We start from the raw sequence: 25,530 nt of genomic DNA, 5'->3' as shown, positions 1-25,530 counted from the left end.
TTATTAAAATGAGGAAAGAAATCCAGTATATTTGAGTCAGGATCTGTAGGTGTAATGTCAGTGCCGTAATACTGTTAGTAAATGTATCTTTTAATGCTGAGGCACTCAGAAGTCACTTCAAAGCGCGCGGGCTAGTTCTGGAAAGCTTAAGTAAAACACAAGTAATGTGACTAGCGACTGGTTACGTAGTAGGTTACCAATAAGTAAAATTAAAATTCCAACTTTTGCCGTTGCCTTAGTGGTACGTAAAGGTTCTGGGCAATTTTGCTGAAGTCTTCTAGTTAATCTTTTAATCGCACAAACAAAACCTGTATTCGGATAGCACAACTCCCAAAAAAATTATATGAAACACTTGACCCCGAAAAATCTTATCCAATATCGTGTATCAGAGATTACATAACCGCCGGAAGCAGGTTCTAGAATTAAATCCATCTAACATGGATCGAACATGGAACCTGATGGTTGGACCTGATCCTCCCTCCCTCATACATCACTTTGTGCTAGCCCGGATGTTATAATATTACTATGAGCTGGTGAAACGCAATGGTAGATGTGGCCGGATCAGCTCGCTAAGTTTATCGCGATTGGACACCCCAACACGCCAGACTAGCTAGGTCAATGGCGGAATGCAAAATGCGACCCCACTTACACTGTGAACGCAACCCAGTTGCCTCGTCTGCCCATCTGTGAATCTAGTTGGTCTTACCTTTTCAAATTTTGTTGGGCAAACATATCGCTATTTTTTTCGTAATTCCATGACAAACAGATGCCCGTAAAAAGCCTCTGAGTTCACTTGCTAATAAGGCTTTAATGTCTGAATAAAATCTACTGGAATAACCTTATGTTAATCCAATGAGCCACAAATATTCATTCCACTGCTAATCGTAAGTAACAATTAAAATTTGCGAAATATTATCACCTAAAACAGGCAATAATAGCTAGAAGATAACAATTCTAATATTAGGGAATTCTACAAATTATATTTGTGCAGATCTCAAAGTTATATGTGCCTGCCTTGAGTTAGCGGGAACTACGCTCTACATACATCTATGTACATGTGTTTAAGAATATAACAGACATTTTATAAAATCTTAGGGAAATAATAAAGCCACGGCTGACTTCAACTTCCCCTTAAATTTATTTACTCGTTTAATATACGCTGCTGAAAACTATTGTATAATATCCCTCATGATATATCCGCAGTACAAACATATGTTACCAAATCATTTACTTATAACATCTCGCCCCAAGCTCAATACGCAAGTGTCCTTCATTGATCACACTAATAGCAAATTCTCTTTCTTCACTCATTGTGTTTACTACTCGTATCCGACATTTTAATAATTGTTTTGTTCTTATCTTCTTTGACAGTTTTGTCTTCCCAATGCTTTGTTCTGACCGTCGCTTGTCAACTTTTGTTTCACGACTACGTGTAAATCTCGCGTTTATTCAGTTTCCCCACCTCGCCCACGTCACTAATCAGCCATTAGTATAACACAGCATTGACGCTCCTGTCATATCCGGTTCAACTGCGGCCTAAGAATAGACTGCTTTTAGCAGAGGCATCTAAATACAATTATCTGTTGTCCTTATTGTCGACCCCCGTATATCTGAGGATCCTGGTGAAGGTATTTTCACGTAACACCATCTAATATAGTTGTCCCAAATAATCACTTCCTTCGTCTCTCTGATGCTTACTGATGCGTTCATTCAGTTGATTGTTTCTGTTTGAAAATAGAACAACTCCGTCACTGCAGACTACTCTGAATGCTCTGCTTCAGTGAAATTGACAGCGAGTCTGTAAATAAAATGTATACCAGCTGCGGACTACACATTTTCCTCGACACATCCTAAACCTATTTCGCTTTTTAACTGCCAGTCAGCTACTCATAAAAAGTAGTACCAAGTTAAATGTTAAACCACATTCAGCCTAGCTCAAAGTTATTCAGACTTGGAACCACAATCCATATTACCAGGCCTGAACAACCCACTCCTTTTCCGCAGTCTAGTACTGACATTAGCAAAACAGTAGGTAACAGGTCCGTGAGCGAAACAGCTTGATAGTTCTAACAGACAGAGGTCAACCAAAACATTTTCAAAAAAAATTTACACGTTTTATAAAAAGAATATTTGCTAAACATGGATCTTAGAAATGGCGACGGTTAGGAACGCTTCCTCTATGTTAGGCCGCAGCCGATGGCCTAGCCTACATTTCTTTCCCTTTATTAAATTTACGTCCCTTTTGGTACAAAAGCTGCAATAGAGACAAGGGCTGTATGCCTTGCCATGACCAACTTATACAATAATCTATCGAGCTCAGCGTTTTAATTATTGAATAAAAATATTTTTAGCTGGGCTGGATAGATGCACTTTCCGAATCTCTAGACGCAAGGCGGAAGTTTGCGATATAAAAACGTTGAAGTATTACAATATACCAGATTGAGGGGAACTGCTTCATGCATGCTAGTTCATGCATAGCCTTTGCGCAACACTTCTGTTTAGTGATGTACCCACCAATTGTTCTTTGGTCAGCGCTTGCATTTTACTACTACTACAGATGCGCTTGTTGCGTAGGGTCGCATGGTATGGAAAAACTCTCCGGTTTTCACTAACTACTGAATCGTGACCATGATGTATAGATCACAGCCATTACTCGCACAACTCTACCAGAGCACCGAGATGAACTACGAGCTGTTTAGAATTATCGATGAGATTCGAATAAATGCAACGATTTATAGGCTGATCAATGAAGTTTCTACCGTAGTAGGTCATCACTATTTTTTTTTTTATATATTTATAGCACGCAACACTACCATTAATGAACATACATAAGGTCATTATTACACTATTAGTTGTAGACAAATAACTTACACACAGTCGATCTATATATTGGATAAGTGTAAACAATAATAAGCAATAGTCTAGAATTTTATTTTGTAGTGTCAGCTTAATGGCGTTTACGGATATTCTGACAAAAAAAAAACTGACAAGTCGAAGGTACCTCGAAAAGAAAAGATCTCAATTCATTTGCTTTTAATAGGTCACTTTTCATCAGCACAGGTCACCGCGCAAACAAAAACACAGTACCAAGACGTACATAGTTCGTCAGGGGGGAAACAGCATATCTTTGCTGGTGATACCACACTTACGCACGCAGTTGAAGTCCATGCCGGAATCCTCGTACAGGTTTACGAGGCAGATTGTACCGATATTGTGCATGATATATCAAGTTCGTAGGTTAATGCCGTCGAAATTAATGCGAGTTCAAACTGCCCTATGATTACTGTCATAGTTGCATACAAATATGGGCGCAATCAGACCGACAACGGCTGGTATTGGATAGGTGATTAGTTGTTTGTATTCGCTGCTGTTACCGTCAGTTCAATATAGTAAGCTGCTCAAAGGACTCGCCCAGTTGCCTAAGCACAATGCCCATTGGTGAAGCCATTGCAGTCGCCCGGTCCTGGGGGCTAATCGATTTAGTGCGGAAAAAGCGCGAGCGGAGCGATGCGTGTACAAAAACGGCAAAAAGCGGGATGACAACGCCACAAAAATAAACCGCTAAATTGCCCACATATATCACAATCAAATACGCGCCAGCCAACGAGACGATCAAGAAAAGCAGAGGATGGCCGCGTGTTACCGTGTGAACTAATGCCTGTGAGGTTTCCAGAAGCTTGAGTCCACCTATGATGGCTGCTACAGACATGAGCGATACTAAAAAGTCAAACGTATAGAATATTCCCAAGGGAACGAAAAAGACTAAGAGCACAACTAGGTAGTTGGCCTGGAAATAAAGTAGGTTGCCAAGCACTTTGTTGGCCCAAGCGTCGGTATTCTGGATGTTCGGTACTTCAAATCGGCCAGTTGCAGCGACGAACTCTTCGATCGGTCGAAACGATGGCACCCCAGTGGTCATCGACGATGGTGCTTCGCGTGTTCCTTTCCCTGACATTGTGAAACAATCGTAAACACGCGGTTATTTAACAATTCGATTCTCTTGATCGTCCAACTATTACTATTACCAGATAAGTAGCCGTAAAGGTTACTGCCCTGCCTGCAGTCTTCGTTTTTTGTTCGATCCGACCAGCAATTTTGTAGTCGAAACAGATTTGCAGGTAGAGTGTCGAGTACTAATAATTCGCAGAACTGCTGGATCTACTGGGCGATTAAAAAGCGCGGGGCGATTTTACTGGTTGATTTCCGAAAACGACTTTATCGCGGACTGTGCGTATGTAGCCGTCTTTGAGGCACACTACATCGCATCGGTCCCTCACCCAAAGATAGCGATTCACGAAGCACCAAATCGTACTTAAATTATTTCTTTTCTTTAAAAAATAAATGCGAGAGTAACTTACTTTGGTGTCTGTCAAATTCATTATAAGACAAGGTCAAGGGTCCTAGATGCTAAGATTCACTACCAGCACATAACTAATAAAAACGACATTTACCACGCCATTAGATACCAGATGCTATTCCATGCTACCATTTAGCGCTTCTGAACATGTCAGTACTATAGTAGAACAGACTGGCCTCTCTTTTGTTTGATTACAGTAGCAAATGATTCAATTGATTTTTCCCACCCAGCGTCAACACTAGTTAGCCCAGATCGAGGTTTTGACTATAGAACTAGCTCGAGTCGCTCAAAAGAAAAGAGATACAGAAGTTAAACATTCAGCTTTTTCACCCCTTTAAAGCTCGAAACTAGGGTTTTATCCGTAAGCTGAATCCTCTATCCTTCTCTCCATTCATATAGAATATATGATTAGGCATGTTTCAACTGTGTATGTTCTCAACTAATTGAGATTATTTTTTCTAAAAACAAAGGGTAATCGTGAATGTTGGTTTTTATTCACGTCAACAGCTTTTTGATTTTCGAGACAGGGCCCATTGAAGCATATGTCTATTATCGACCTTTATTTTAAAGGAACCTTAAAGCAGTGTCTGCCCGTTTGACGAACAGAGGCAGAATGATAGTGATTCTTTAATAGCAAATTTTTGCAAAAAAGAATGACCCAGTCGATTTTTTAGACTTAATTAATAGATGCAGCCATTTCAATTGCGTGGAGTAATGGGCTAAGAAAACGCTGATAGAGTTTTACTAGATGGAGCGCTTTCAATGATCCTTCTTCAAAGTCATCCAACCAACAGCTTCTGTTTGGAGTTGTGCGAGTTCTGTGATTAAATGACAATAAATTAATTCTACTGATTAATTTTACCTGGCTAGGATGTGTTTACTCCTAAATAAGATCGGTGGCTTTTTTTGGTACACACCAGGATTTGCTACAGATAAAAAAATTAATTAGCGAATATGCTATTGATTTGCCTCAATCTCGCGGAGACCTACTCTATAAAAAAACAGATTTCATAAAGGGTCGATAGTAAACTATTCCGCTGGATAGGTTTGATTTTGTAAAACCGAAGTAAGGCAGTTACGTTCTCTGGTTAAATCATATTGTCAAAGACGCCATGTTGTCAAGCAGTAGCTGAATTTGAATTAGTATATTTCAATTTCAGGTGATTATTATTGGATTAAACTTTAGATATTCATTCATCATACGAAAGATAGGATATTTTAAAATTAGTTTTTGTTATGATGCTGTGTCTAGCTTACTCTGCTTTTAACCTAGGTGTCGTCAGGCATTCTGCCTTATTCACTAGACGGAGTCGTAAAGTAACAGTGATGTGGCATCACCAGAATGTGTATTCCCGATATCAAAGTCTTTTAAAATAGTGAACGTATTTTTACATCTATTTAGAACAGCAACAAAATAGCATGGAATATGTGATACTCTTGAAAGAACAGCCAGGATGGACCGTCGGTCGACTGATACAAAATTCCAACATCAGTCAAACCTCTTGAAAATAGTCGAATAGATTCCTAAGTAATCTCTAGCGATAGGCTCATTAAAATAAAGATTAATATAAAAACTCGCTGATTTAAAAAAAAAACACGTAGCTCACACTGTAGTTGAAAGCTTGTTACGCTACAATACAACTTCGATTCTGTCACTGCATGCATACAGTTTAGTAGAATAAAATTAACTGGCTATCTTCGACTAATAAATATTCACGCCCAAATTTGTTTAGGGCAGCATAAAAAAAATCATACGGTTTTCTCTTATCTCTAAAGCTGTTTACCGCCATCATAAGCCTTGAAGGCGCTGATTCGCTTGTTATGCTGTCGCGCACATTGACACCTCAACAGTTATCTTGCGCTGTTTTCAACGAAATCATTAGCATGTAATCACTTGCCGAGCCGAATATATGCATTTGACTGCCAAATGCTATGAAGTCTTTGTTATTGCTCATGCCATATCTGAAAAATGACAATGACCTGGTCGTATGCACCGTCGGTTGAATTATAACGAGCCGCATTTAGTTGGTACTGTCTGTTAGGTCCCGTCTATACCACATATAATATATTATTGTTATTTATAAACACCATGCTAGACGATTTGTTAAATCATTGATTTCTTCTATCATTGCTTCCTGTCAAGTCGTTTATGACGTTGGCAGTAACAAAAACGATTCTACCCGCAACTGACGATTTTATTAGATTTAAGGGATAGGGTGCGCTATAGATCTGTAATCTGTTTCACGTTCCATCTACTGTTATCTTGCAATAAATTGACCAATGCTCTAGACAAGTAAAAAAACATTTAAAAGATTACTACATGCAAGAGGAACACATCGGATGGATCCAACTGTAAATACGTAAATTGAACGCTTCATTCCAGCACCTTGTTCTCTTCGAACTAAACATTTTCTATAATTATTCAGACGATGGCCAGCGTGTCGACAAAAGACATTAGACAAAAAAAAACTCAGCACATTTTGTCCTTAGGCAAACCATCTAGAGTAGACATGATCTCAGACGTTCTACATATTGATATCGGAAGGGCAGTCAGTAGTTATGAAAGGATATATAGGGGAGACCTCGAAATTTTACCCTGATTTTGAACTCTTAAGTGATAGGAAAGCTTTTAAGCATTGTACTACAGATATATATTTCAGGAATACTGTCATAACTGTTTGCGCAATTGCCACCGACTTTTTATTTTCCGATTGCTAGGTTGGCTAATATCATCATCTTCTACCAGAATTATTATTATTATTATCATTAACGAAATTATATCAACGAAACTAAATCAACGGAAAGCTCAGAATGTTATCCATTGTCACTTAATAAACAAATTGATGTTTTTGATCAGCCAGCGTAAGAGCTCAACATGTGTTTGCCTTCTTTTTCCTTTGCGTGGTTTATCAAAGTTCATTTTTCGGTAATTATTCTCTAGTTCCACGATAAAAGGAGCAAAAACTTAACTACAGCAACGAACACAACACCTCATTTCTCGACGAGACCCTTCAGTCTAATAACGTATCAGCCTCGTTTCCCTTCAAGGCGGTCGTCAAAGGCTAACCAGCTGTTTAGCTGAGCGTTTTGATTTTTTTTTACCTTTTCGCTTCAAAAAATAGAATGCGCGTTTAGCCTAGCTCAATACCTGTAGCTGTTCGCTGTTTCTTAGTGCCATCTTTGAATAGGTAAGGGTCCTTTCCCAACTCCAATGACGCTGACCGCACTAGCAGCAGGAGATACCTCTGTGGGAGCAGTTTTGTCCAGCACGTTCGTTAGCGACTGATAAGTCCAGCGGAGAGTGCGGGAGGCATTAGGAGTCGTCACAGACAATGGTGGACATCTGTCGCGTCAGTCACGCTGTTTGTAGCTAAAGTACTTTATGCACTACAACTATTGCAATTGCGGATACATCATTAGACTGGTAAAGCGCGCGATAATCTTATTAGACTCAGGAAGACTCACAATTATCCAGTAAATAATTGTGATTCTGATGAAAACATGCCTTTGTCGCTTGTCGGATCTACTTTCGTGAGTGAGCGTCGCTATTTATCATCTTTATTATAGCAGGAATTGTCATATCGATACGTTTCGCATAATTACGATTGAAAATATACTTAGGAAATAACACTTGGATCGTAACAAATACATGCGTTTTTTGTTTTCACAAATCTCTATCTATCAAGTATCAGTTTTTAATCATTTTGTTAGCTTGTCGTCAAGCACTGAGATATAACCATATAAAACATGCTCAAGATCAGAAATAATAGGAGCTACGGCGACTGACTACTGTATAAAATATATGTTAAAGCTTATACACATGTATTTAACCTAAGTTACAACGAAACAAACGGGCATAGTACTGATATCAGCATCATGGAGAGTCCTGTCCAGAGTCTCCTGCCGGTTCATCTCTTTCGGTGGTGGCTCGACAGACATTTTAAAGCGTGCTCAAAAACAGACTGCCGAACGTGAATGCCAAGGTACGCCTGAAAATGCTGCAACTATGCCAGCTTCCGTGGATCGTCGAGAAAATGGTCAGCCGAACATGGCAGCATACCTTTATGATGATCATAAAAGACTGCATAATTATCTACGAATTTCGCTTACTGAACGCTGCTCATTTCGTTGTAAGTAAAAGTTCTCTTAAAAATCTTCAAAATCAAGTGATTATCCCTTACCGTATGCTGTTAGATCATATATACAGATAATTGGTGCATAAATAGTGCATAGATATTAAATGATACGGCAGCTGAGTTTCATAAAACTTTCTTATTTTGTATGCTTTAATTGAGTCATAGGTTGAATATGAATAATGAAATATTGTACGTCCTGTCAATAAACTTGCCATTCACGAAGATATAGTAGCGTTGGACGAAATGAACCAGGAAATCGATATCAATATAAGGCAAATGTCACGCATGGTATACTCTCTACACGAACTGCTTGTGGTAAATCTATTGTAACGACCGAGTTATAATAACAAATCCACCATTATACAAATTAACACCGTTATTATATAAACTGATAGTATACCGTACTAGCATTACATATCAGTATGTAGTGACGTTATTAGTTTTTTTTTTTTTTTCGTTTTCAATTTCAGGTCGATACTGCATGCCGAAGAACGGGATATCGTTAACGCCACGGGACAAACTTCTCACAACGTACGAGCTATTATACCTTATAGATATTTTCGCTAACCTTGGTATAACCGCAGTGCGGCTGACGGGCGGAGAACCACTGCTACGAAAAGATCTGGTCCATATCATACGTCATATACACACCAACCACCCGCAAATACGCAAGATCGGTTCGTATTCAAGCTCGCAACGGTCGAATATTGTCTACTTTAAAATATCATGAGAGTTCACTTTTTCCAGAAATCCTATATTTCCATGCTGGACTTTTTACGCGTAAGTTATGCTTCGTAATCTGGCATCACGGCCAAAAAAATTTTATCGGCAGTTACTGGACGTAAAACTTGAACATATATTTTAAGGTCTCACCACAAATGGATTAGCGTTAGACCGTAATTTAGACAGTCTTATCCAGGCCGGGTTGACCCACGTGAATATCAGTTTGGATTCACTTGTGCCCACTAAGTTTGAAGAGATCACTCGCAGGAAAGGGTTCGAGAAAATACTACGAGCAATATTTAATGCCCAACAACGCTTGCCCACCAAGGTCAGTCAGCTAGCATTTGTTTGATTCGGATCCTACTATCAATTAGAATAATGATATTTATGCTTGTCTGTGACTCTTGTCCTTTGCATACCTCGAAAGCTTCTTCTTACCTCCTACTACCTATGTAAGGAGCCTTCTCGTATTTTTAAAACTTTTAAGAGCATCCATTAGAACTAATGTGAGACGAAAATCCTGACAAATATTATCTAACGACGATTAACCAACCATGCACCGCTTCTCGACATTTCGTGCAATGCTTTCTTAAACCAAGCGTAATTTGTCCTAAGTAACGTCCATGTCCCGATATGCTAAAAAATCACTTTCAGCTTTTTTAGCAAATTTGCCTATTCTTTTCCATTTAAGGTGAACTGTGTCGTCATACGGGATTTCAACGAAGACGAAGTGCCTGCATTTGTCGAGATGACAAAAGATCACGTCAGTACTTGTTGTACTCAGTAACTAGTTTCTAATGTTACCCGACGTAGGTGCCCATACAGGGAAAAAATTAGAACGTAGTTACTATATTTTTTAAAGCGGCAGTTAGTAACGGCCTAATCAGGACAAATGAAGTGACATCAGCTAATAAATACCATAATTTAATATACATCTTATATATACAATTAATTTTAGAAGTGAAAGATCGATTCTTAGTCAACCAAAAAACGCCACAGAGCTCCTGTATGTAACCATCTACAGCTTGATTGAATATCCAAAAATATCTTGACATGTTTCTGCATTCAAGCCGATAAGGCCCTACGCGTTAAAACATATAGCAATCGAACACAATAACCAAAAATACACACAAAACATGTGTTCGCTTGTCCAAAACGAATGGCATAACAAATAGCTGATAAACAAATTTTATTACCTCTTATATCAGATCCAGTCCCTCGTTGACGTAAAACGTTGTTTCAACCTTCGCTTAGTTATGATTGGGGCAGGCAGAGATAAAAAGTTGTTCTGATAAACCTTTACCGAACAGTAAACCTATTACAAAAAGCATAAATGCAAAAAACACGTTGTATGCGGTTCTTTACATTTTTTTCGTTTAAGGATCTGGAGGTGCGTTTCATTGAATATATGCCGTTTGATGGAAATCGATGGAGCTTTGAAAAACTAGTCCCTCAGAAGGAGCTCGAGAAGCGAATCCATCGAAGCGTTCCAGACGTACACCCGTTACCTTTAGAGCCTCACCATACTGCAAAGGTTGACGTTCAGTTATGTCGTAATAATAGACTTCATGGATATATTTGATATGCCCGAAAATAGACGCTAATTTACACGTTTTCCGATTTAGCTCTTTACATCGCCAGCTCACCGTGGTCGCTGGGGTTTTATTTCATCAATGTCTCAGGTATAGTATTAACCCTTGATCGATCTTTATTAGCCGTATCAAGAAAACACTTTTAAAACATGGATGCTTAATGCTCTGTTTTATTCATAAAATAAAATATTATAGTGAATATAATGCATTATCATAAGTACTACATTGTTATAATAGATTTGCGCGAGTCGTAAATAGCAGGTGGGCAATGTAATTTGTAGACACAATGAAATCCGATCGCGCTTAGCTGCGTTCCATTACGCTTAAAAATTTGATGGGGATCGCAAGAGCTTGCCAAAATACCGAAGGTACATTGACATTACGTGCGGCCCGACGTCTTTCTTAGGGTGCAGTTGCATTTGTTAACTAACAGATGTTGCGTAGCTACTAGTAAACAACATTTAGGTTTGGTAATATTGATCAAATAAGAAACAGTAGACACCTACAGCACACAGCATCAGCTTGTGCTTCCACCTACATTTGCTTTAAAACATTTCTTATGTTTATCATAGGTTTCTTGACTTTCGCTTTTCGAGTGATAGATGGTCAATTGGGCCTTTATTGTGGTTACTATAGGCTTTCTGCTCATCGTGCAATCGCCTGCGCTTAACGGCAGACGGTGTCTTGAAGTCGTGTCTTTTTTCGGCAAAATCTGACGACCTGTCGCTCAGAGATGTTCTCAGAAAGCAGTACGATTTCCAGCAAACTACCTGCGAAGACTATACTGAACAACACATTTCCACTAACATTAGCCATATAACACGTCTGCCTGGACTACTGGGCGATAATTTGCGCAAACTCGATGAACTATTGCAACACAAGGTTAGTGGCCGTTAAGTGCTCTAAAAATCAGCCATTAGGCGTTTTTCTCTTCGTTTTCAGCTTACAAGTGCTGTCATGTTCTTTCAGAATATAAATATTATACAAAATATTATATAGAAAAATATATAATAATAATAATTCTTCGAGACGCACTCTATACTAATAAGATCAAAGAAAATTCTTTACCTAAACAATACGAAATTCACTGTTTGGTTAGTTATAGGAGCGTATAAAGTTAAACCCTAACGTGACGCCGGTTCTCTTTAGATTCGAACGCACCTTCGTAAGAAGCATTTTAGCCACGGAGGATCGGATGTGACGAACTTGCACAAAAATGACAACCGACCTATGATCACAATTGGGGGATAACCCGGAGGCACCCATTTTCCTGCATTGATTCATCTGAACTCGCTGTCTATCATCGTTAAATTTTGTGAGGAAGGCCACTATCTCAATAAGGTTGCCACCTGTGTAAACACTTCAGTTGTTGATTTTGGTTAGTTCTGCGGTCATCACTAAAGCGATCCGTTAATTTCAGAAACATCCCCTATCAAGTTAATGGTTGAGTAATACGTACTTAGAGAACGAAGAAGAGAATAGTTCGATCGAATCTACAAGCTTTTGATCGTTGATGCATCGATACCTAGGCCAAGGTGTTATTTTATCAACGAGTTATCGGATGGTTTTGTTCCATGTATAGCAAACTCATGGGCAATAAGCTGAACAATCTCGGACGGGGCAAGCTATATACAAATGGCTGAAAAGTTCATATGGCATAAGTAGATCGCCAAGCTTAATCGATGACATGTATGAATGTTCCTGACGAAATCAGATACAAATTTTGATCTTTAAAAAGGCTGCTCGTGCCTGCCGAAAGGGTGGCATCTTCCATCATATCTTATGAAAAAAGCTACATTTTTACAAAAACCTTCGCAAAAATTTTCATTTTAGAAATCTTGAAGCCACAATAGCGCTAAGATTTTATCTGCTTCTTTTTATATAACGAAACCGTCCAATCCCTTACACCAAGATGCGAAACTATATTGAAGTACTTCATAATTAAACATCCTTTTGTTTACATTTAACTTTTAAAAAGTCTTCTAATTCCCCACAAACGCCTGATCCAAGTTTTTTACTCAGTTTGGTTCGCTCAAGAGAATTTCTAGGTGAGGTAGTTTATTTACATAGTCGCCATAAAGCTGTTGCTATTTATCGGTGCTACGTTCGAAGTCGTATTCGAAAGAAGCAAACAAAAGTTGGTGCTGACTTTTCGACTGGACGAACTCACATTATTTGGTTGAAGAGCCCAAAAGGGTTCTCGACGTATCGGATGAAAGCGATCGAATCGATCTGTATTGCCGAAGCACATGTCAATGTTTTGAAATTTGGGTGCTTTGGAAGGCCAAATAATATAACGTAAAGAGTCGTGTAGTGGCGTTCGGTCAGCGTCTCCAAAATATACTAAATGGACCAACTAAACTAACTATTGGGCTTTGACGAAGATGTTATAGCTTATTCATCACCCAATCCCACCTTATTCTGTTTTGTTTTCCGCTGGGCCTAGTTTAGGTAAACATCAAATCCAAGCTAAATATATCCTAGCGATCTTTACACGTATGTACATCACGAATGTCTTTTTTCAGTAAATATGTCCCAAGTTCGACAGACAGTGAACGAAAATAGTAGACAATACTTTATCCAATAAGTGCTCCTGAGTTACCCGTTATATTTTGTCAAAGCTATGTGAAAAATTGGTACGAGTTTATTGTGGACCATATATGGAACTGATAGGTATGGTCGTCATTTTGAAAATGTAGTGCATATTCATGCATTCAGATGGCTTGCATCTATATGTAATTCTTTAACGTGACTATACTTCTTACATTGGGTAACTTTTCTACACAAAGAGCTTCACCTGCTGCAGAAGAAAGTGCTTTGATTGATCTACTATTTATCGTATACAGTATGTAAACCAACTTGCGATTTGGTCAATAAGTCACCTAAGTAGCCAAAAGAGAATGGATAAATAATTTGTTCCTACGGAAGGCACCACGTCGACAGGAAGAACAGTAGTGACTGGAGCATATGTTACTAATTATTCTTCCCTTAAATAAAAAAGTCTTTGGCTTAACGTACATAGGGAAGCCAATAAACATAGCGATTTTCTAAACACAGATGAAGTGCAGATCCGCAAACTGAAATTTGCATAAAATTCTTACACAGCAGAAGCTGTATAAAGCCCTGACTACACACTGCCTTAAATGATGTGTTATTGTATACGGTCTGACAACTATCTCCTCCAATGTTTTCCTTATCAGTGTGATTAAATAAAAAAACACATTTCGGACACCGTTTTCTATTTATCTGTAGACCTAACTTCTAGCAAATCAAAGACGTAATCATGATATCTTTCTCAGTCAGACAAGCGTCGGTGGGTGTAAACATCTTAGTTACTTATTCTATGTTTGGATAGAATATTAGTACCTCGGGCGTTGTTCGCTTCTAAAACTCAGCTATATACTGAATACATACCATGTGAGAAACACATTTTATTGCATTAACGAATAAATAAAATGTCTAGTAATAAACGCCACAGTATTTACAGGACTGTTTAAGTAGTTTCGCAACTATACCATTTACATCTGCAGATTACCTTACTTGTATGAAAGTTCATATATACAAAAATGTTCTCATTTCTTCAAATTTCACAGCAGTGGGTCAACCCCACGCCTCGGTCTTAGCATAGTGAAGTGCCAGCTTTCCGTTTGTAGAATACACTTCAAAAAGAGTGGATAGCTTTTCGTCGAGAGGTGGAGCAAAGGCTTGATTGACGTAAAAGAAAAGCGACTCATTTGGATTTAATTGTAAAATTTGTTTTACGCGTATCTGAAAAGATGAAATTAAAACAAATATGTTATTACATGTATCATATTTTGATGCCCGTTGTCAAGGGTTAGCCGTGTAATCTTCAAAAGGCTACAAAATAAGCAATGGATGCTCACCATTCTGTAAGTGTTAAGTAATACATAATTAAGTTCGAACTCTATCTTTATCTTTTTTAGTCGGCAGTTACAAATTAAAAAATCGTAATTTTTGTTAAGAACGAGTTATCAGGACGCGACGCACAAGCTGCCCTATCAAACATTCTTTTATATGCTGATATAACATTTTTCCCGAAAACATGTATCGGTATATCGACTTGCAATACTTGTGATCAATTTAGGAGTTATGGATTCACTACGTGATAAAAATGTAGGCAATAACGTATACCCTGATGATAGTCTGACTTGCACACTTTCATGACTGTCTTAGTCCGCAGTACAACTTTGGAACAGACGAAAATTAGCTTGACAGCTTTGAAACCAGTAAATAGAAACATTCCCTGCATTTCGGTACCTACAACTATTAGAAATTTTTCAAATATGCTCTGTCAAAATATAATATTCAGTTGATTGGCACGTAAAATAATTCAGGCGATATCTCTAACCATCAATTGGGCAACTGTCAGCTCAGATCGAACGTTCCATTTGGACCTTCTGAGAATTGGCGCATCACCAGTCGCTTTCAAGAGGACGTCAACTTTTTCTGGTACCTCCTGCCTCGGCACAATCGCATCCTGTAATAGGATTCATCGAACCAAACACGAATGGGTGAAAATGGTTTTGCTCATAAATAGTTAGCAAAACTTATTCCTTCGTAATCTGTTTATTTTTAGATTTGTAATTTCTAACGTTTGGTACAATACGTTTTGTCTAAATGTGTTAAGCGACATGTTATGTTACTGTACTAAACAGTATTTAAAATCATGTTGACCTCTCTATTACATGACTATGCTGTATGTCTTTCTCCACATAAATTTATTTTTTTCAAATTAGTTCTTTAGTTATATTTTTACTGGTCCCAATGTACGCTTAAATTCTTGCCTTTTTATAATTTTTGGCAAATAAAAAATTTACAAAGATTCGAATATAGTTAACTGATCTATATATTCAATTGATAAGGACTTTTTGCTAGAAAAATTACTTAAATAGCATCAAATAGTACATTGGGTTTTTCGCTACAAACAGCTGATTGTAACAAAGGAGGCAGCTGTGTTATTAACTCAATATACTCAAAAACTGATACCACTAACCTCCATAGTTTCCCAAAACTTGTTCAACAAACGGCTTTCTTCTATGGGCCACTGCGATACAGCCTCACAGTCACTAGCTAAGGTAACGTCTCGCAAATTACAAATGTCAGAAAACTACTTTCAAAAACACAAATTTTTAAATGATGACAGGGTATTCTAACTGTTACAAAAAATGACTACAGTTTGCTACTGGATTAACATCAGGCCTGTCACATTCAGCAATTGAACGAATACTCTTTAGCGCGTTCTGTTGTCCTGGACTGGCAAACAAATAAGTTTGTGGTACGAATTTCTCGTTGTGGATCGCTCTTAATCAGCTGATTGTGATACCTTTGTGAATCAAAAAAAGAAGACATAGACGACTGAGTTTAAGTTAAAGAAATACTATGTGCTCATGGATCACGTAGAACAACGCGCAGGAGTAATTAGTGAGCCATTAAAAAAATTATAAATCACATATTGTGCTTTTATTGTGTCCAGGTAAGGTGGCGGAAACTACTATTATTGCCTCGTTTTAAAGAAAATGTTTCGTGTGATCCCAGAGTCCTAACTCGTCGTAATAAAACTTTGCAAACTTTGTCAATTGGTAGGACGTACGCAAGTACCGCTATATTCATGATGAAGCTGCGCACGAGCATAAATAGTTTACTTTGTACTGAAAAAAGCTTAGTCTCCAAAAGTCTAACTGAAGCTGATTTTATTGTTAATTGCTATAAAGCGCTACATTTCAAAATAAATTTACAGCAGTTGTGAGTATCGGCAGCACTCCAGAATTACTATCTTTGTGTTATTTGTTCTTTTGTTAACAAACGGTTTAGTTATAAATATTGTATGCTTCTAAATCAATTTTTATTAGAAACAGGAAGAACACGGGGAAAGTTCTTGAAAGGTATTGCGTTCAGTGAGTTAAAATGAGTAATCAAGTACTTAACCACTGTTATCGATTAGTTTTTTAGATGAATATGTATGCCACTGTAAGAACAAGTTAGCTCATAATAGCTCAAAATGCTTATTAATAAATGTTCTTTTTGTTATTTTTTAAAATTGCGGTCACTATCTTCAGAAACTTAAACTGCATGTGCGTATTAAAAGGCAAACATTTCGAGTGTTGCTAAGAGCCCCCAAAGGTGCAACGGCCTAACGACAGGAGAACCAATTAACGCAGCCCAAAAGTCTCCGACCGGTTTGAAAAAACTTTGGAAAGTTCGAGAGCCTGTATCTCACGTCTGTTGAGGTGGCTAACGATACGCAAATTGTTGCATAAAGAGCGGCTTTATCTATACAACACATCTGTAACAGACGCACTCCAACACCACATAACTCCTATTATACTATGTTAGATCGTGACAATATTAGTAAGTATCTTCATTCAGATGTGTTTATTAACTAATATCAGAATAAGACAGTTTACATTTCATGTTATAAACGTTTGAATTGATGGCGAACAACTCAATAGTCTGCTCCATGCACTTAAGCAAATATTTGCGCACTTCTTCATCATCATGCCTAACACGCTTGCTTCTAGTCGTATATGGGCAATATTCCTCGTGCAGGCACCTGCTCTTTAACTATATTCTATATACTGGCATGAGGCCCGGTGATTGCGACGGCCACTCCACTAGATTTCGTCGACTTATTCATCTGTATAGCAACTCCCCGTCCACGAATCCACACACGATTAGTGTGTAGTGTGGCGACGCTCCGTCTTGTCGAAAAAAGTATCGTATTGCTATTGCAGCCGTGACAGAATGATGTCCCGCAGTCTACGCAGGCATAAGTCTTTCGTAAAGGCTAAATGAAAAACAAACAGATTTGATCAGTGCTTTATACGAAACAGCCGGCCAAGCCGATACCCAGCTGGTTCATTCATTGTTCACGCGGAAATTTCTGTTGCATAATGGACACAATTTTGCCTGTTTAAAGCACCTAAAAGTTCAAAATGAGGTTCATCAATCAACGTGTCAAGTATACTGGCTTTTATCTACAGCGCCATTACCAAGTTTTGAAGACAAATTCGGAATAACCGTGATACAAGTTCCACATTATGCGACGCATGGGTGTTCCCAAAAATATTTGGCTTGAGTAAAGCTCTGCGTGTGGACGTTTCGGGGTTTTCAACAATCCTTCTAACTAAAATTTTATTCGCCGTTGTCGTGTGTACCACGACATCCACTTGCCATTCTCCGTAAAAAAGAATGGCAAATAAATCTGGTAGCTTCGCTCATTGCATCGACTGTTTGCCTTGACTGCGGCGTGGTTCCAAATATTTGAATCTACTCCTTTCATGCTCGGCTTTTGTTTGACGATCTACTTCCTTTCATTATAGGCCAAGTCCATCTAAAAATAATTGACATACACAACTTAGACAACGTAGTACAACAGGGATAGTCAAATTGCACAATGAGTTATCCTTTAATTCAACAAACGTACATTACAACTAATTTAAACAATTTTGCGAGAGGACCCATCATGTGGGATTTTAAGTGAGAAGTGTCAGGATTGCAACAAGTGTTAGCTTTAAATGTAGAATTAGAAAAAGAAGCACGAGCGACTGTTGACTATAGGCTGGGGCGTCCAAGTCCCTTTTATGGTTTTTTCTGAGTTTGTGAAGACAGACTTTTCTTGGTTTTTATACCCAATAGGATACGTACAAAAGACAACAGAAATAGATTCCAAGTAATAGTTCGCCTGGAACGATTCTGGAGATTTCTGAGATTTAAAATAATACATATAATAGTATATAGATACGAATGTGTTAACTGTTCTTCTTCCGAAGAGCTAGCAACTTGGATTTTCGAACTCCGTTTAGGTAAAAGAGTGTGCAGTCCAATGCTCACATACGACGACAATATGTTTCCAAAGATAGTTTTGCTAAGCCAAAAAAATACATGTTTGTGCTTTCTTCGTAGACCTGTCAGCGTCGAATCTGAAGTAAACGAAAACTCGGCTATAAAGCTGGACTACATGTAAAGTTTCAGAAAGTAAATTCAGAGAGTACAAGAAAGAATAAGTCAAATAAGATATTGAAATGCTGCATTTCCATTGTAATATTACATCCTGTATTAGTGCATTAGGATGGTCCTGTTATATATGAGTTATACAGTGTACGTCCGCCCTTTACTGTAATAATTCGCTTATCTCTCGCAAACAAAAACTCTCTAACTGTCCGGAAATTTTATACTTTGCATCCTCCTTCGTTGCATTTAGAGCGCTACGCAAGCCATTGCATGACAGGTATATACATATATATATTATGGCTTTCCACTAATCTTTGGTAACATTTTACCTACACACTGTTTCCAATTTCTATTTACATATCTGCGTATTGGGAGTCCTCACTGCACAACTTAGTATTACTTGTAATTGGTGTACCTATCGTATTTTGCATAACTGTTGGTCTTTATAGATAAGTGTTTTAATTTAAATTGAAAATTTAATATGGATTTGGTTTACATGTTGTAAATAAAATTTCTGTTTTTTAGCTGTTGGATGCCCAGTCGACGGTTTCATGACTGATATATGATGGTCACCACGGCAAAGTCAGTGGTCACATCTCGAAGACTAATTGCTTGTGTTTGCCTAATACTGCTCATAGTGAGAACCTCTAATGCCAACGACTCCATCAATTCATCTAGTACGGACCTTCCGCGAGCTAGAGCAGCCAGCTCTCCGGCGCCGCATATCAATAGCGTCGACCGCAGTAGCACGATAGCATTTTCAACTAACAGTACTATAAGCAGTGGAAGTTCGAGAATTAATGTGCCATCCGAGAGGACCGTGGATGTCTCCAAAGCTTTACCAGCTGCGAAGACGAGCCATATACTGATACCTAATGTCCCACACGGACCCGTGGCTCCGAGTTTTGAAACATCTGATGCGTTTTCAACGGTCGTTTATGTTGTTGTTGGTTTAACGGTTGTCATTCTGATCTACATGGTTGTGAAAAATTTTCGGTAGGTCGTAAAGTCCTTCAGCCACTGCGAGGTCTGGTCTCAATATCATTAGTTGTTAGTTATGCACTTATTAGTCGCAGATAGTCAATGTAGGGAGTAACGTATAAGTTATCAAATACGTTATACTGCTCTAAGAGCAGATATAAAGGTGTTCTTTTGAGGCGTTAGTTAGGGTCGCATATATATAGGAGATAGAAAAATATAGAGGAAGAGCCCCTAAGTATTAAGTCTTGTTTGACTTTGTACACAATTTAAAAATAACAGGAGCATTTTAAGTGAATGGTTTGATCATTCGATTTTCTTCAAGACGCCGGTATGCGACGGTGCGCGCTGAGCGATACGGAGTTCGTCGACGATGGAAGGACCAAGAGCTTCAGCCACTGGGAAAAGACGACGACGATGAAGACACTTTGTTTGAGGCACGTGGGGGGTTCCTGGAAGTAGCATTGAGGTAACGAGCTGCCCAAGAGAAAGTAGAAATATGGTGAAGATCTTGCACGAAGCCTGTATAAAGAGCAAAATAGGACGCGATTCAAGACACGGTCAATTACAATGATTTCTTTCATTCTTCTAGGCGTATTTTGTTGATAACTGCTGTATGGCGCCGAACATATATGTATCTTGAATTTGTGGTAATAATTAATATCGATGTGCCAACGGTAGAAAACGGGACGCTCAAAAAAATGTTATCTGGTCTTATGTATAAACCAATGCATCTCGTATTCGTCTCAGTTATATTGATATTATTTTGGGAAAGTGCTAAAATGATAGTTGAGTTCAATAGGCCTAAATACTGGTAGCAAGCCATCTAATTATGCATCTATAGCCTAAAATGTTGATGATATAACATGATGAAAATATGGTAAGATGATATGATATAAGATGCAAAAGCTTTGAAAATAATTTGCGGTCCTTATGCGGTATGCATACCGCATATTTGATACCGTGTCGTACTACGGTATCTTTGGCAGTTTTGTGACCATGCAGAAAACCATGCTCAGCAGCTACTCAAGGTTTCACATACTTAGCAGCTAATAGGGGCTATCGCGCCGTCAAAGTTCCTCGGCGTTCCTCGCGATTTTTCAGAGTGCCTAGTGCCCTCTCTGGGGCCTTTTAATGTTTCTACCTTACAATCTTGATTGATTCATTGATTTTATTTGCCAAAATCTTTGTGCAGCAATTTGCTAAGCATGTGCCTTAAGTGTCCAGTTTACAGCCACTGCATTTAGAAACTAAGCCTGAAATATGCTAATTCACGTCAACGTGTTCGTAACACCAAAAAAAAGATCCAAGATACGGTCTTTAATGATTGACAAAAAAAAAGAGGCATATTTCAGTTTATTTACTGGATGGGCCAAAGGTCTTTAATAGTCTGGTCCTGTTATAAAGGGTATCTCCGTTAGAAGTAACGCACTGTTAAATCCACTCTTTTTTCACAATAATGCGTATTTCCTGTTACTTTAACAAATAGAAATAAGGGTCCTCGCCAATTGTTCAGGGACCTCTGGCCCACCTGGAATAATTAACGCCTGTAACCAAAGTAATATTTTTTCATTTAGATTGTAAATAAATTGAGTATTATTGAATAAAGTATATTTACGTTGACTAATATTATCTGACTTCTATTGTTTTTACTCATATAGAATGTATCGTCAAACCTTTTAGCATGGATCAGAAAAGAACTCGAAAACAGTAGACAAACAGTTTTCCTTTATTACAAAATTTACGTCGTAGGTAGATCAAAATACACCATAACATTCAGTAAATCTCCTAACACAAAGCCGTTAACTAATTAACGGGGAACTCATTCATCTATACGAGCTGCGTAATGGCTACGCAGTGCGATTTTACAAGCTGAATATATAGTGAATACTACGATGTTACAGCAGTACTGTTATTTCACAGGTGCGCATTATCTATTTAATAATAAAAGTCATTTTATAATTGTTTACATTCATCCCTGCTTCAATCGTATCTCCCGATTTTACCGGTCCTACACCTTGAGGGGTTCCGGTCAGGATAAGGTCTCCGACCTCCAATGTGAAATACCGGCTCACGTACGCGACAATTTGTGGAATTTTAAACAACATATCCTTGGTGTTCCCTGCGAAACAAAATTGTATACTCTTAAACAATATATATTTTTAGGGACGTCGGAAATAGTAACAGTTTGAATTTTTTGTATGCTCGATTAAGCTTGACAAGTAAACTTTATGGGAATATAAAATTTATATTAAAAAAGTAGAAACGTTCGCATAGGGTACAACACTGTTGGAGTGCGCTACAGCTATAGGTCGAGTGGCCTCAACGGCCATTTTAGCGTTTATAAAATTCAGTTTTAGCACAAGTCGAGTAACTGAAACTACCTACTTAGTTTCGGTATACATTTTTCTAACAGGAATAAGAGAGGCGGCGTTATTATATAGGGGTTGAATGGCAACGACCACCGGATTCCGATACTTCATGAAATACGCACTGTAAAAATACTATGCCTATGGAAAGGCATGCATGTCGGAACGTTTTTTTAAAAGTCAGGCGCACTGCAAAATATATTGAGATACGAGGACTAAGATGGTCAATAATTTTTCCACTTTCCTTAAAAATAAATACTGTTGGCAGCTCCGACAGGAAAGCCCAGTGAGGCGCTGCAGAGTGTGACAAAATACAGCGGAATTCACATAATTTATTTCTGAACATGGCTTCAAAGAGCAGATCGACAGCGTCAAAACGCGGTGCGATTTCACTTGAACTAACCGTTTTTTAAACTCCAATTAAATATGCGAATCGTTTTGAGTTTTTGCAATGATCAGGACCTAATATTTTACGATCCAAATTACCTAATGTAACAAAAAAATGTCGGTTTTGTTCTAATACTTTCACAGTATGGATAACCACATTACATATCCGTATAGTGTTCTCTCATTACTGCTTTCGCGTGAAATACAGCAAATCGGTGCAATATATGTGTCTATTTTTACCTTTTTGCCTCATAATACCGTTCACCTTGCACCACAAGTTCAAATTGTGTGGATCAACAATACTTTCTTTCGGCACAAAATCCCCAACTGGACAAGACGTATCAAATGCTTTAGCCAGTTCCCAAGGAGCACCTTGTGACTTAAGCTTGGTCTGCACGTCTCGAGCTGTCATATCCAGACATAGTGTATATCCTGCAATTACCATATTCGATAAAACGTTGAAGAGCGCTACCAGTTAAGGCGGATATAGTAAATCGTAATTAACGATGAACATAATATTTCAGCCATGTCATATTTCTAGATAAATAGAAGCAAACAAATAAGAGATAGATAGCGGAACGTTATGTTGATTGCGTACATGAATGCTTCCGGAAGCGGAACTATGTGAAAAGAATTAATATGGTCTAAGCATGATCAGAAATAATTATTTCTGTAATATATTCCTAAAATAGTGGTAAATAATAATTGTCTTTGAAAAACGAACCTAGTCGTTTCCTAGGCGAGACACAGAAGCTGGTTGTGGTATGGCCGTACGTAACATTCTAAAGTTTCGTAAGTGGTTGATTTAGTACCATACTGTAATTTCAGTCAGATAAATTGAAATAAGATCTGATGAGTCAGCATTCATTTTAAATTACCTCCTACATGCTGCATTGCCTCTCCTTCCGGAATGTTCTTGCCGGGCCTCTCGATTAGGACACCAAGCTCAACTTCATGGTGCAGTTCCAAACAACCCGGCGGGGGCTCGATGTTACCGTTGCCCTGCATGAGGTAAGCAGTGGGTGGTTTGAGAAAGATGAGAGGTGTCTCGCCGACGGTGTTGTTGAGCTCCTTCGCATGCGCCGCATAATTTCGCCCAACGCACACTATCTTTCGTCCGAACTCTACAAAGTGAGCCAACCTCATCTGGAACGGGAGTTTTGAAGATGGAATCTTATTTTCAATTGCAATTTACAAAATATACCATGGAAAAAAGGCTCAATTAAAAACTTCATAAACGTTACGATACGCATTGAACTACGCTTTTACAGGTCAAGTTGCAGTTCACTGTTATCGACTTATTAGGAGTAGCTACTCACGTTGTTGTAACGCAGGGCGCGGGCTGTTATTCTGACAACAAGGCTGTACAAACTTGTAGCGGATAAAAGCATAGAAATGCCTTCATAGAATAAGCGATATAAAAACATTTCTTAAATAAGACCCGTAGAATACACCGAAATAAGGTCATGAAAAATCAATTCTTAAAGCTTCATGTTCTGCAAATTATTAGATAGGGCGGCTCAACGATTTCGCCATTAATAAGGATATCCTATCCAGGAATGCGTCAGAAATAATCAAGGTGTCGTCTGGTCAAGTAATCTTCTTTGCTATTACTCGCAATGCTTTTAAAATAGGCTGTTTACATTTGTCGCCTGTTGTTACACATGTAGCCTCAGCGGGACTGGCTTGTTTCAAGCACTGCCGGCAAATCACTTGATTTTTGTTTTTGGCCCCTGTTCATTGCGGATTACTACATCTCACAATAGACATGCTGTATATACAACATCAAAAATGATATTTTCATTTCGTTTGAATTGTATGTACCTGCTATCAATATCATCAGTTCCACAACTAGATACGATGCCATGCTCTTGCCTTACAAAAGTCAACATAAAAAGTTATTCGCCAGCGTATTTTAACTGTTGTTTTATGCCTACCCGTGGCAATTGTAGATAGATGATAGCTACTGTAGTTGTAAAAAAGCAACTGCATGGCTTACATATCACGTTTCTCATTTGCCAAGCTATTTATGGCTTGGCTGATTTTGGCAGTGGTGGAATAGGCAGAATCAATAAGACAGACATAACCAAGTGCATATGAAGACTACAGCTCTGATGTACTAATGGATGTGGTGATCGCATTAATACTACAACAAACAACCAGGGAACGTATCCTTATTTAGAAATATCTAAATTGTTAAACACGATGCTTAAATGTTTTTGCTCCACTTCGATCGTCGTCACCCGCCATGCCCGCTACCAGCAAATAAGCAGTGGCTTTATCGTCCATGCAGAACAAAGCGACACTGATTTGTCGTCAACGTGGCGGCCTCTCAAGCTATTAGGGTTATCTGTAAATCTACAAAGAAGAACCATTTTCTAACTGAGCACACTGACTGTCCTTGACATTATATCTGATGTTATTACACAGGCAATAACTTTATTAAATTGGATCGAATGTATAAGTGCACTACAAAAAAAAATTTCATGCGAAACCTAATATATTTGTCAATGTATAACTTTCAGTCGTCAGTCGCCAACGCGAAATCATGTTTTTGGTTCGAGTTTCTCAAAGTGCTCTATGAAACTCTCTTCAGGCATGTCTCCGTTTTTCTACCAATAGCCTTAAGTTACCTCTCCAATCACTTGCAGCACGTTAATTTCTTTTCTTTGTCGTTGGCAATCTTGTTGAAAACATCTAACAACACAAAAGAAATTCGAGTTCTCTGCAATGTATCTTCCGATGCTACATTGATCTGAAAGACACACCGCCTAAGGCAAAATTTGTGTGAAGTCGGTTATTTATTTATCGATGTTCCGTTGATTTAAACTAAACAGCGGGATATTTCGTCCGTCTATCTGTGGTTTTCAAGCTCTACGTCTGGACTCATCATTAGGCATTCTATTGTTTGCCTAGCTCTCAGCACTGAACGAAGTGTGTTTACGGTCGGATTTGAACCTAGATCTCGACGTGTCACTAATACTACCTGGCAAATACGTTACTTAGTAATCTATCAC

The 25,530-nt window shown here is 38.4% G+C and overlaps 5 protein-coding genes across 13 annotated transcripts; 2 read left to right on the top strand and 3 right to left on the bottom strand.

Moving 5' to 3' along the window:
- Positions 1–2,993: 2,993 nt before the first annotated feature.
- Positions 2,994–7,625, bottom strand: LOC111270895 (PRA1 family protein 3). The gene is made up of 2 exons (XM_022851372.2): positions 7,506–7,625; positions 2,994–3,948 (listed from the first exon to the last, which is right to left on the bottom strand). Exon 2 carries the CDS (start codon positions 3,917–3,919, stop codon positions 3,377–3,379), a length of 543 nt encoding a protein of 180 aa, XP_022707107.1. The 5' UTR covers positions 3,920–3,948; positions 7,506–7,625; the 3' UTR covers positions 2,994–3,376.
- LOC111270888 (uncharacterized) lies at positions 7,625–14,037 on the top strand. Of its 2 annotated transcripts, none has more exons than XM_086972675.1 (9): positions 7,625–7,888; positions 8,194–8,487; positions 8,964–9,170; positions 9,360–9,544; positions 9,908–9,979; positions 10,598–10,750; positions 10,842–10,898; positions 11,445–11,690; positions 11,958–14,037. In XM_086972675.1, exons 2-9 carry the CDS (start codon positions 8,364–8,366, stop codon positions 12,057–12,059), a joined length of 1,146 nt encoding a protein of 381 aa, XP_086828801.1. In that variant the 5' UTR covers positions 7,625–7,888; positions 8,194–8,363; the 3' UTR covers positions 12,060–14,037. The 2 variants fall into 2 exon arrangements, with proteins under 2 accessions (XP_086828801.1, XP_022707095.1); XM_022851360.2 differs by having other exon boundaries at positions 7,625–7,892.
- Positions 14,038–14,226: 189 nt separating this feature from the next.
- Atg12 (Autophagy-related 12) lies at positions 14,227–16,067 on the bottom strand. The gene is made up of 3 exons (XM_022851371.2): positions 15,823–16,067; positions 15,178–15,306; positions 14,227–14,576 (listed from the first exon to the last, which is right to left on the bottom strand). The coding sequence occupies exons 1-3, from the start codon at positions 15,826–15,828 to the stop codon at positions 14,409–14,411; spliced, it is 303 nt and encodes a 100-aa protein (XP_022707106.1). The 5' UTR covers positions 15,829–16,067; the 3' UTR covers positions 14,227–14,408.
- A 76-nt stretch (positions 16,068–16,143) lies between these two features.
- LOC111270892 (uncharacterized) lies at positions 16,144–21,394 on the top strand. Of its 6 annotated transcripts, none has more exons than XM_086972679.1 (4): positions 16,144–16,302; positions 16,886–17,056; positions 19,305–19,775; positions 20,083–21,394. In XM_086972679.1, exons 3-4 carry the CDS (start codon positions 19,342–19,344, stop codon positions 20,228–20,230), a joined length of 582 nt encoding a protein of 193 aa, XP_086828805.1. In that variant the 5' UTR covers positions 16,144–16,302; positions 16,886–17,056; positions 19,305–19,341; the 3' UTR covers positions 20,231–21,394. The 6 variants fall into 6 exon arrangements, with proteins under 6 accessions (XP_086828805.1, XP_086828802.1, XP_086828803.1 ...); XM_086972676.1 differs by having other exon boundaries at positions 16,886–17,177; XM_086972678.1 differs by having other exon boundaries at positions 16,154–16,250; positions 16,886–17,177.
- Positions 21,395–21,463: 69 nt separating this feature from the next.
- Positions 21,464–25,313, bottom strand: LOC111270889 (oxaloacetate tautomerase FAHD1, mitochondrial). Of its 3 annotated transcripts, XM_022851363.2 has the most exons (5): positions 25,147–25,313; positions 24,773–24,871; positions 23,392–23,659; positions 22,754–22,945; positions 21,464–21,879 (listed from the first exon to the last, which is right to left on the bottom strand). In XM_022851363.2, exons 2-5 carry the CDS (start codon positions 24,800–24,802, stop codon positions 21,692–21,694), a joined length of 678 nt encoding a protein of 225 aa, XP_022707098.1. In that variant the 5' UTR covers positions 24,803–24,871; positions 25,147–25,313; the 3' UTR covers positions 21,464–21,691. The 3 variants fall into 3 exon arrangements, with proteins under 3 accessions (XP_022707098.1, XP_022707099.1, XP_022707096.1); XM_022851364.2 differs by lacking the exon at positions 24,773–24,871; XM_022851361.2 differs by lacking the exon at positions 25,147–25,313 and having other exon boundaries at positions 23,833–24,871.
- Positions 25,314–25,530: the final 217 nt, after the last annotated feature.

This window comes from Varroa jacobsoni, unplaced genomic scaffold, assembly GCF_002532875.2.
Source record: "Varroa jacobsoni isolate VJ856 unplaced genomic scaffold, vjacob_1.0 contig00172, whole genome shotgun sequence".
Taxonomy (NCBI): Eukaryota; Metazoa; Arthropoda; class Arachnida; order Mesostigmata; family Varroidae; genus Varroa; species Varroa jacobsoni.
The sequence above is the reverse complement of the archived record's forward strand: the minus strand, read 5'-3'. Positions and strand labels throughout refer to the sequence as shown.

Excerpts from the sequence above, each read along its gene's own strand:
- LOC111270895 (XM_022851372.2), bottom strand. The coding sequence starts at position 3,919 with ATGACCACTGGGGTGCCATCGTTTCGACCGATCGAAGAGTTCGTCGCT.
- LOC111270888 (XM_022851360.2), top strand. The coding sequence starts at position 7,859 with ATGCCTTTGTCGCTTGTCGGATCTACTTTCGTGA. Across the intron at positions 7,893-8,193 it reads TGTCGGATCTACTTTCGTGA|TTACAACGAAACAAACGGGC; the intron begins GTGAGCGTCGCT and ends ATTTAACCTAAG. Across the intron at positions 8,488-8,963 it reads TGAACGCTGCTCATTTCGTT|GTCGATACTGCATGCCGAAG; the intron begins GTAAGTAAAAGT and ends TTTCAATTTCAG.
- Atg12 (XM_022851371.2), bottom strand. Across the intron at positions 14,577-15,177 it reads TGACAGTTGCCCAATTGATG|ATACGCGTAAAACAAATTTT; the intron begins GTTAGAGATATC and ends TCATCTTTTCAG.
- LOC111270892 (XM_086972677.1), top strand. The coding sequence starts at position 19,342 with ATGATGGTCACCACGGCAAAGTCAGTGGTCACATCTCGAAGACTAATT. Across the intron at positions 19,776-20,082 it reads ATGGTTGTGAAAAATTTTCG|ACGCCGGTATGCGACGGTGC; the intron begins GTAGGTCGTAAA and ends ATTTTCTTCAAG.
- LOC111270889 (XM_022851361.2), bottom strand. The coding sequence starts at position 23,940 with ATGTTTTTATATCGCTTATTCTATGAAGGCATTTCTATGCTTTTATCC. Across the intron at positions 23,660-23,832 it reads GCGCCCTGCGTTACAACAAC|ATGAGGTTGGCTCACTTTGT; the intron begins GTGAGTAGCTAC and ends CTCCCGTTCCAG. Across the intron at positions 21,880-22,753 it reads CGGTATTATGAGGCAAAAAG|GGAACACCAAGGATATGTTG; the intron begins GTAAAAATAGAC and ends TTTGTTTCGCAG.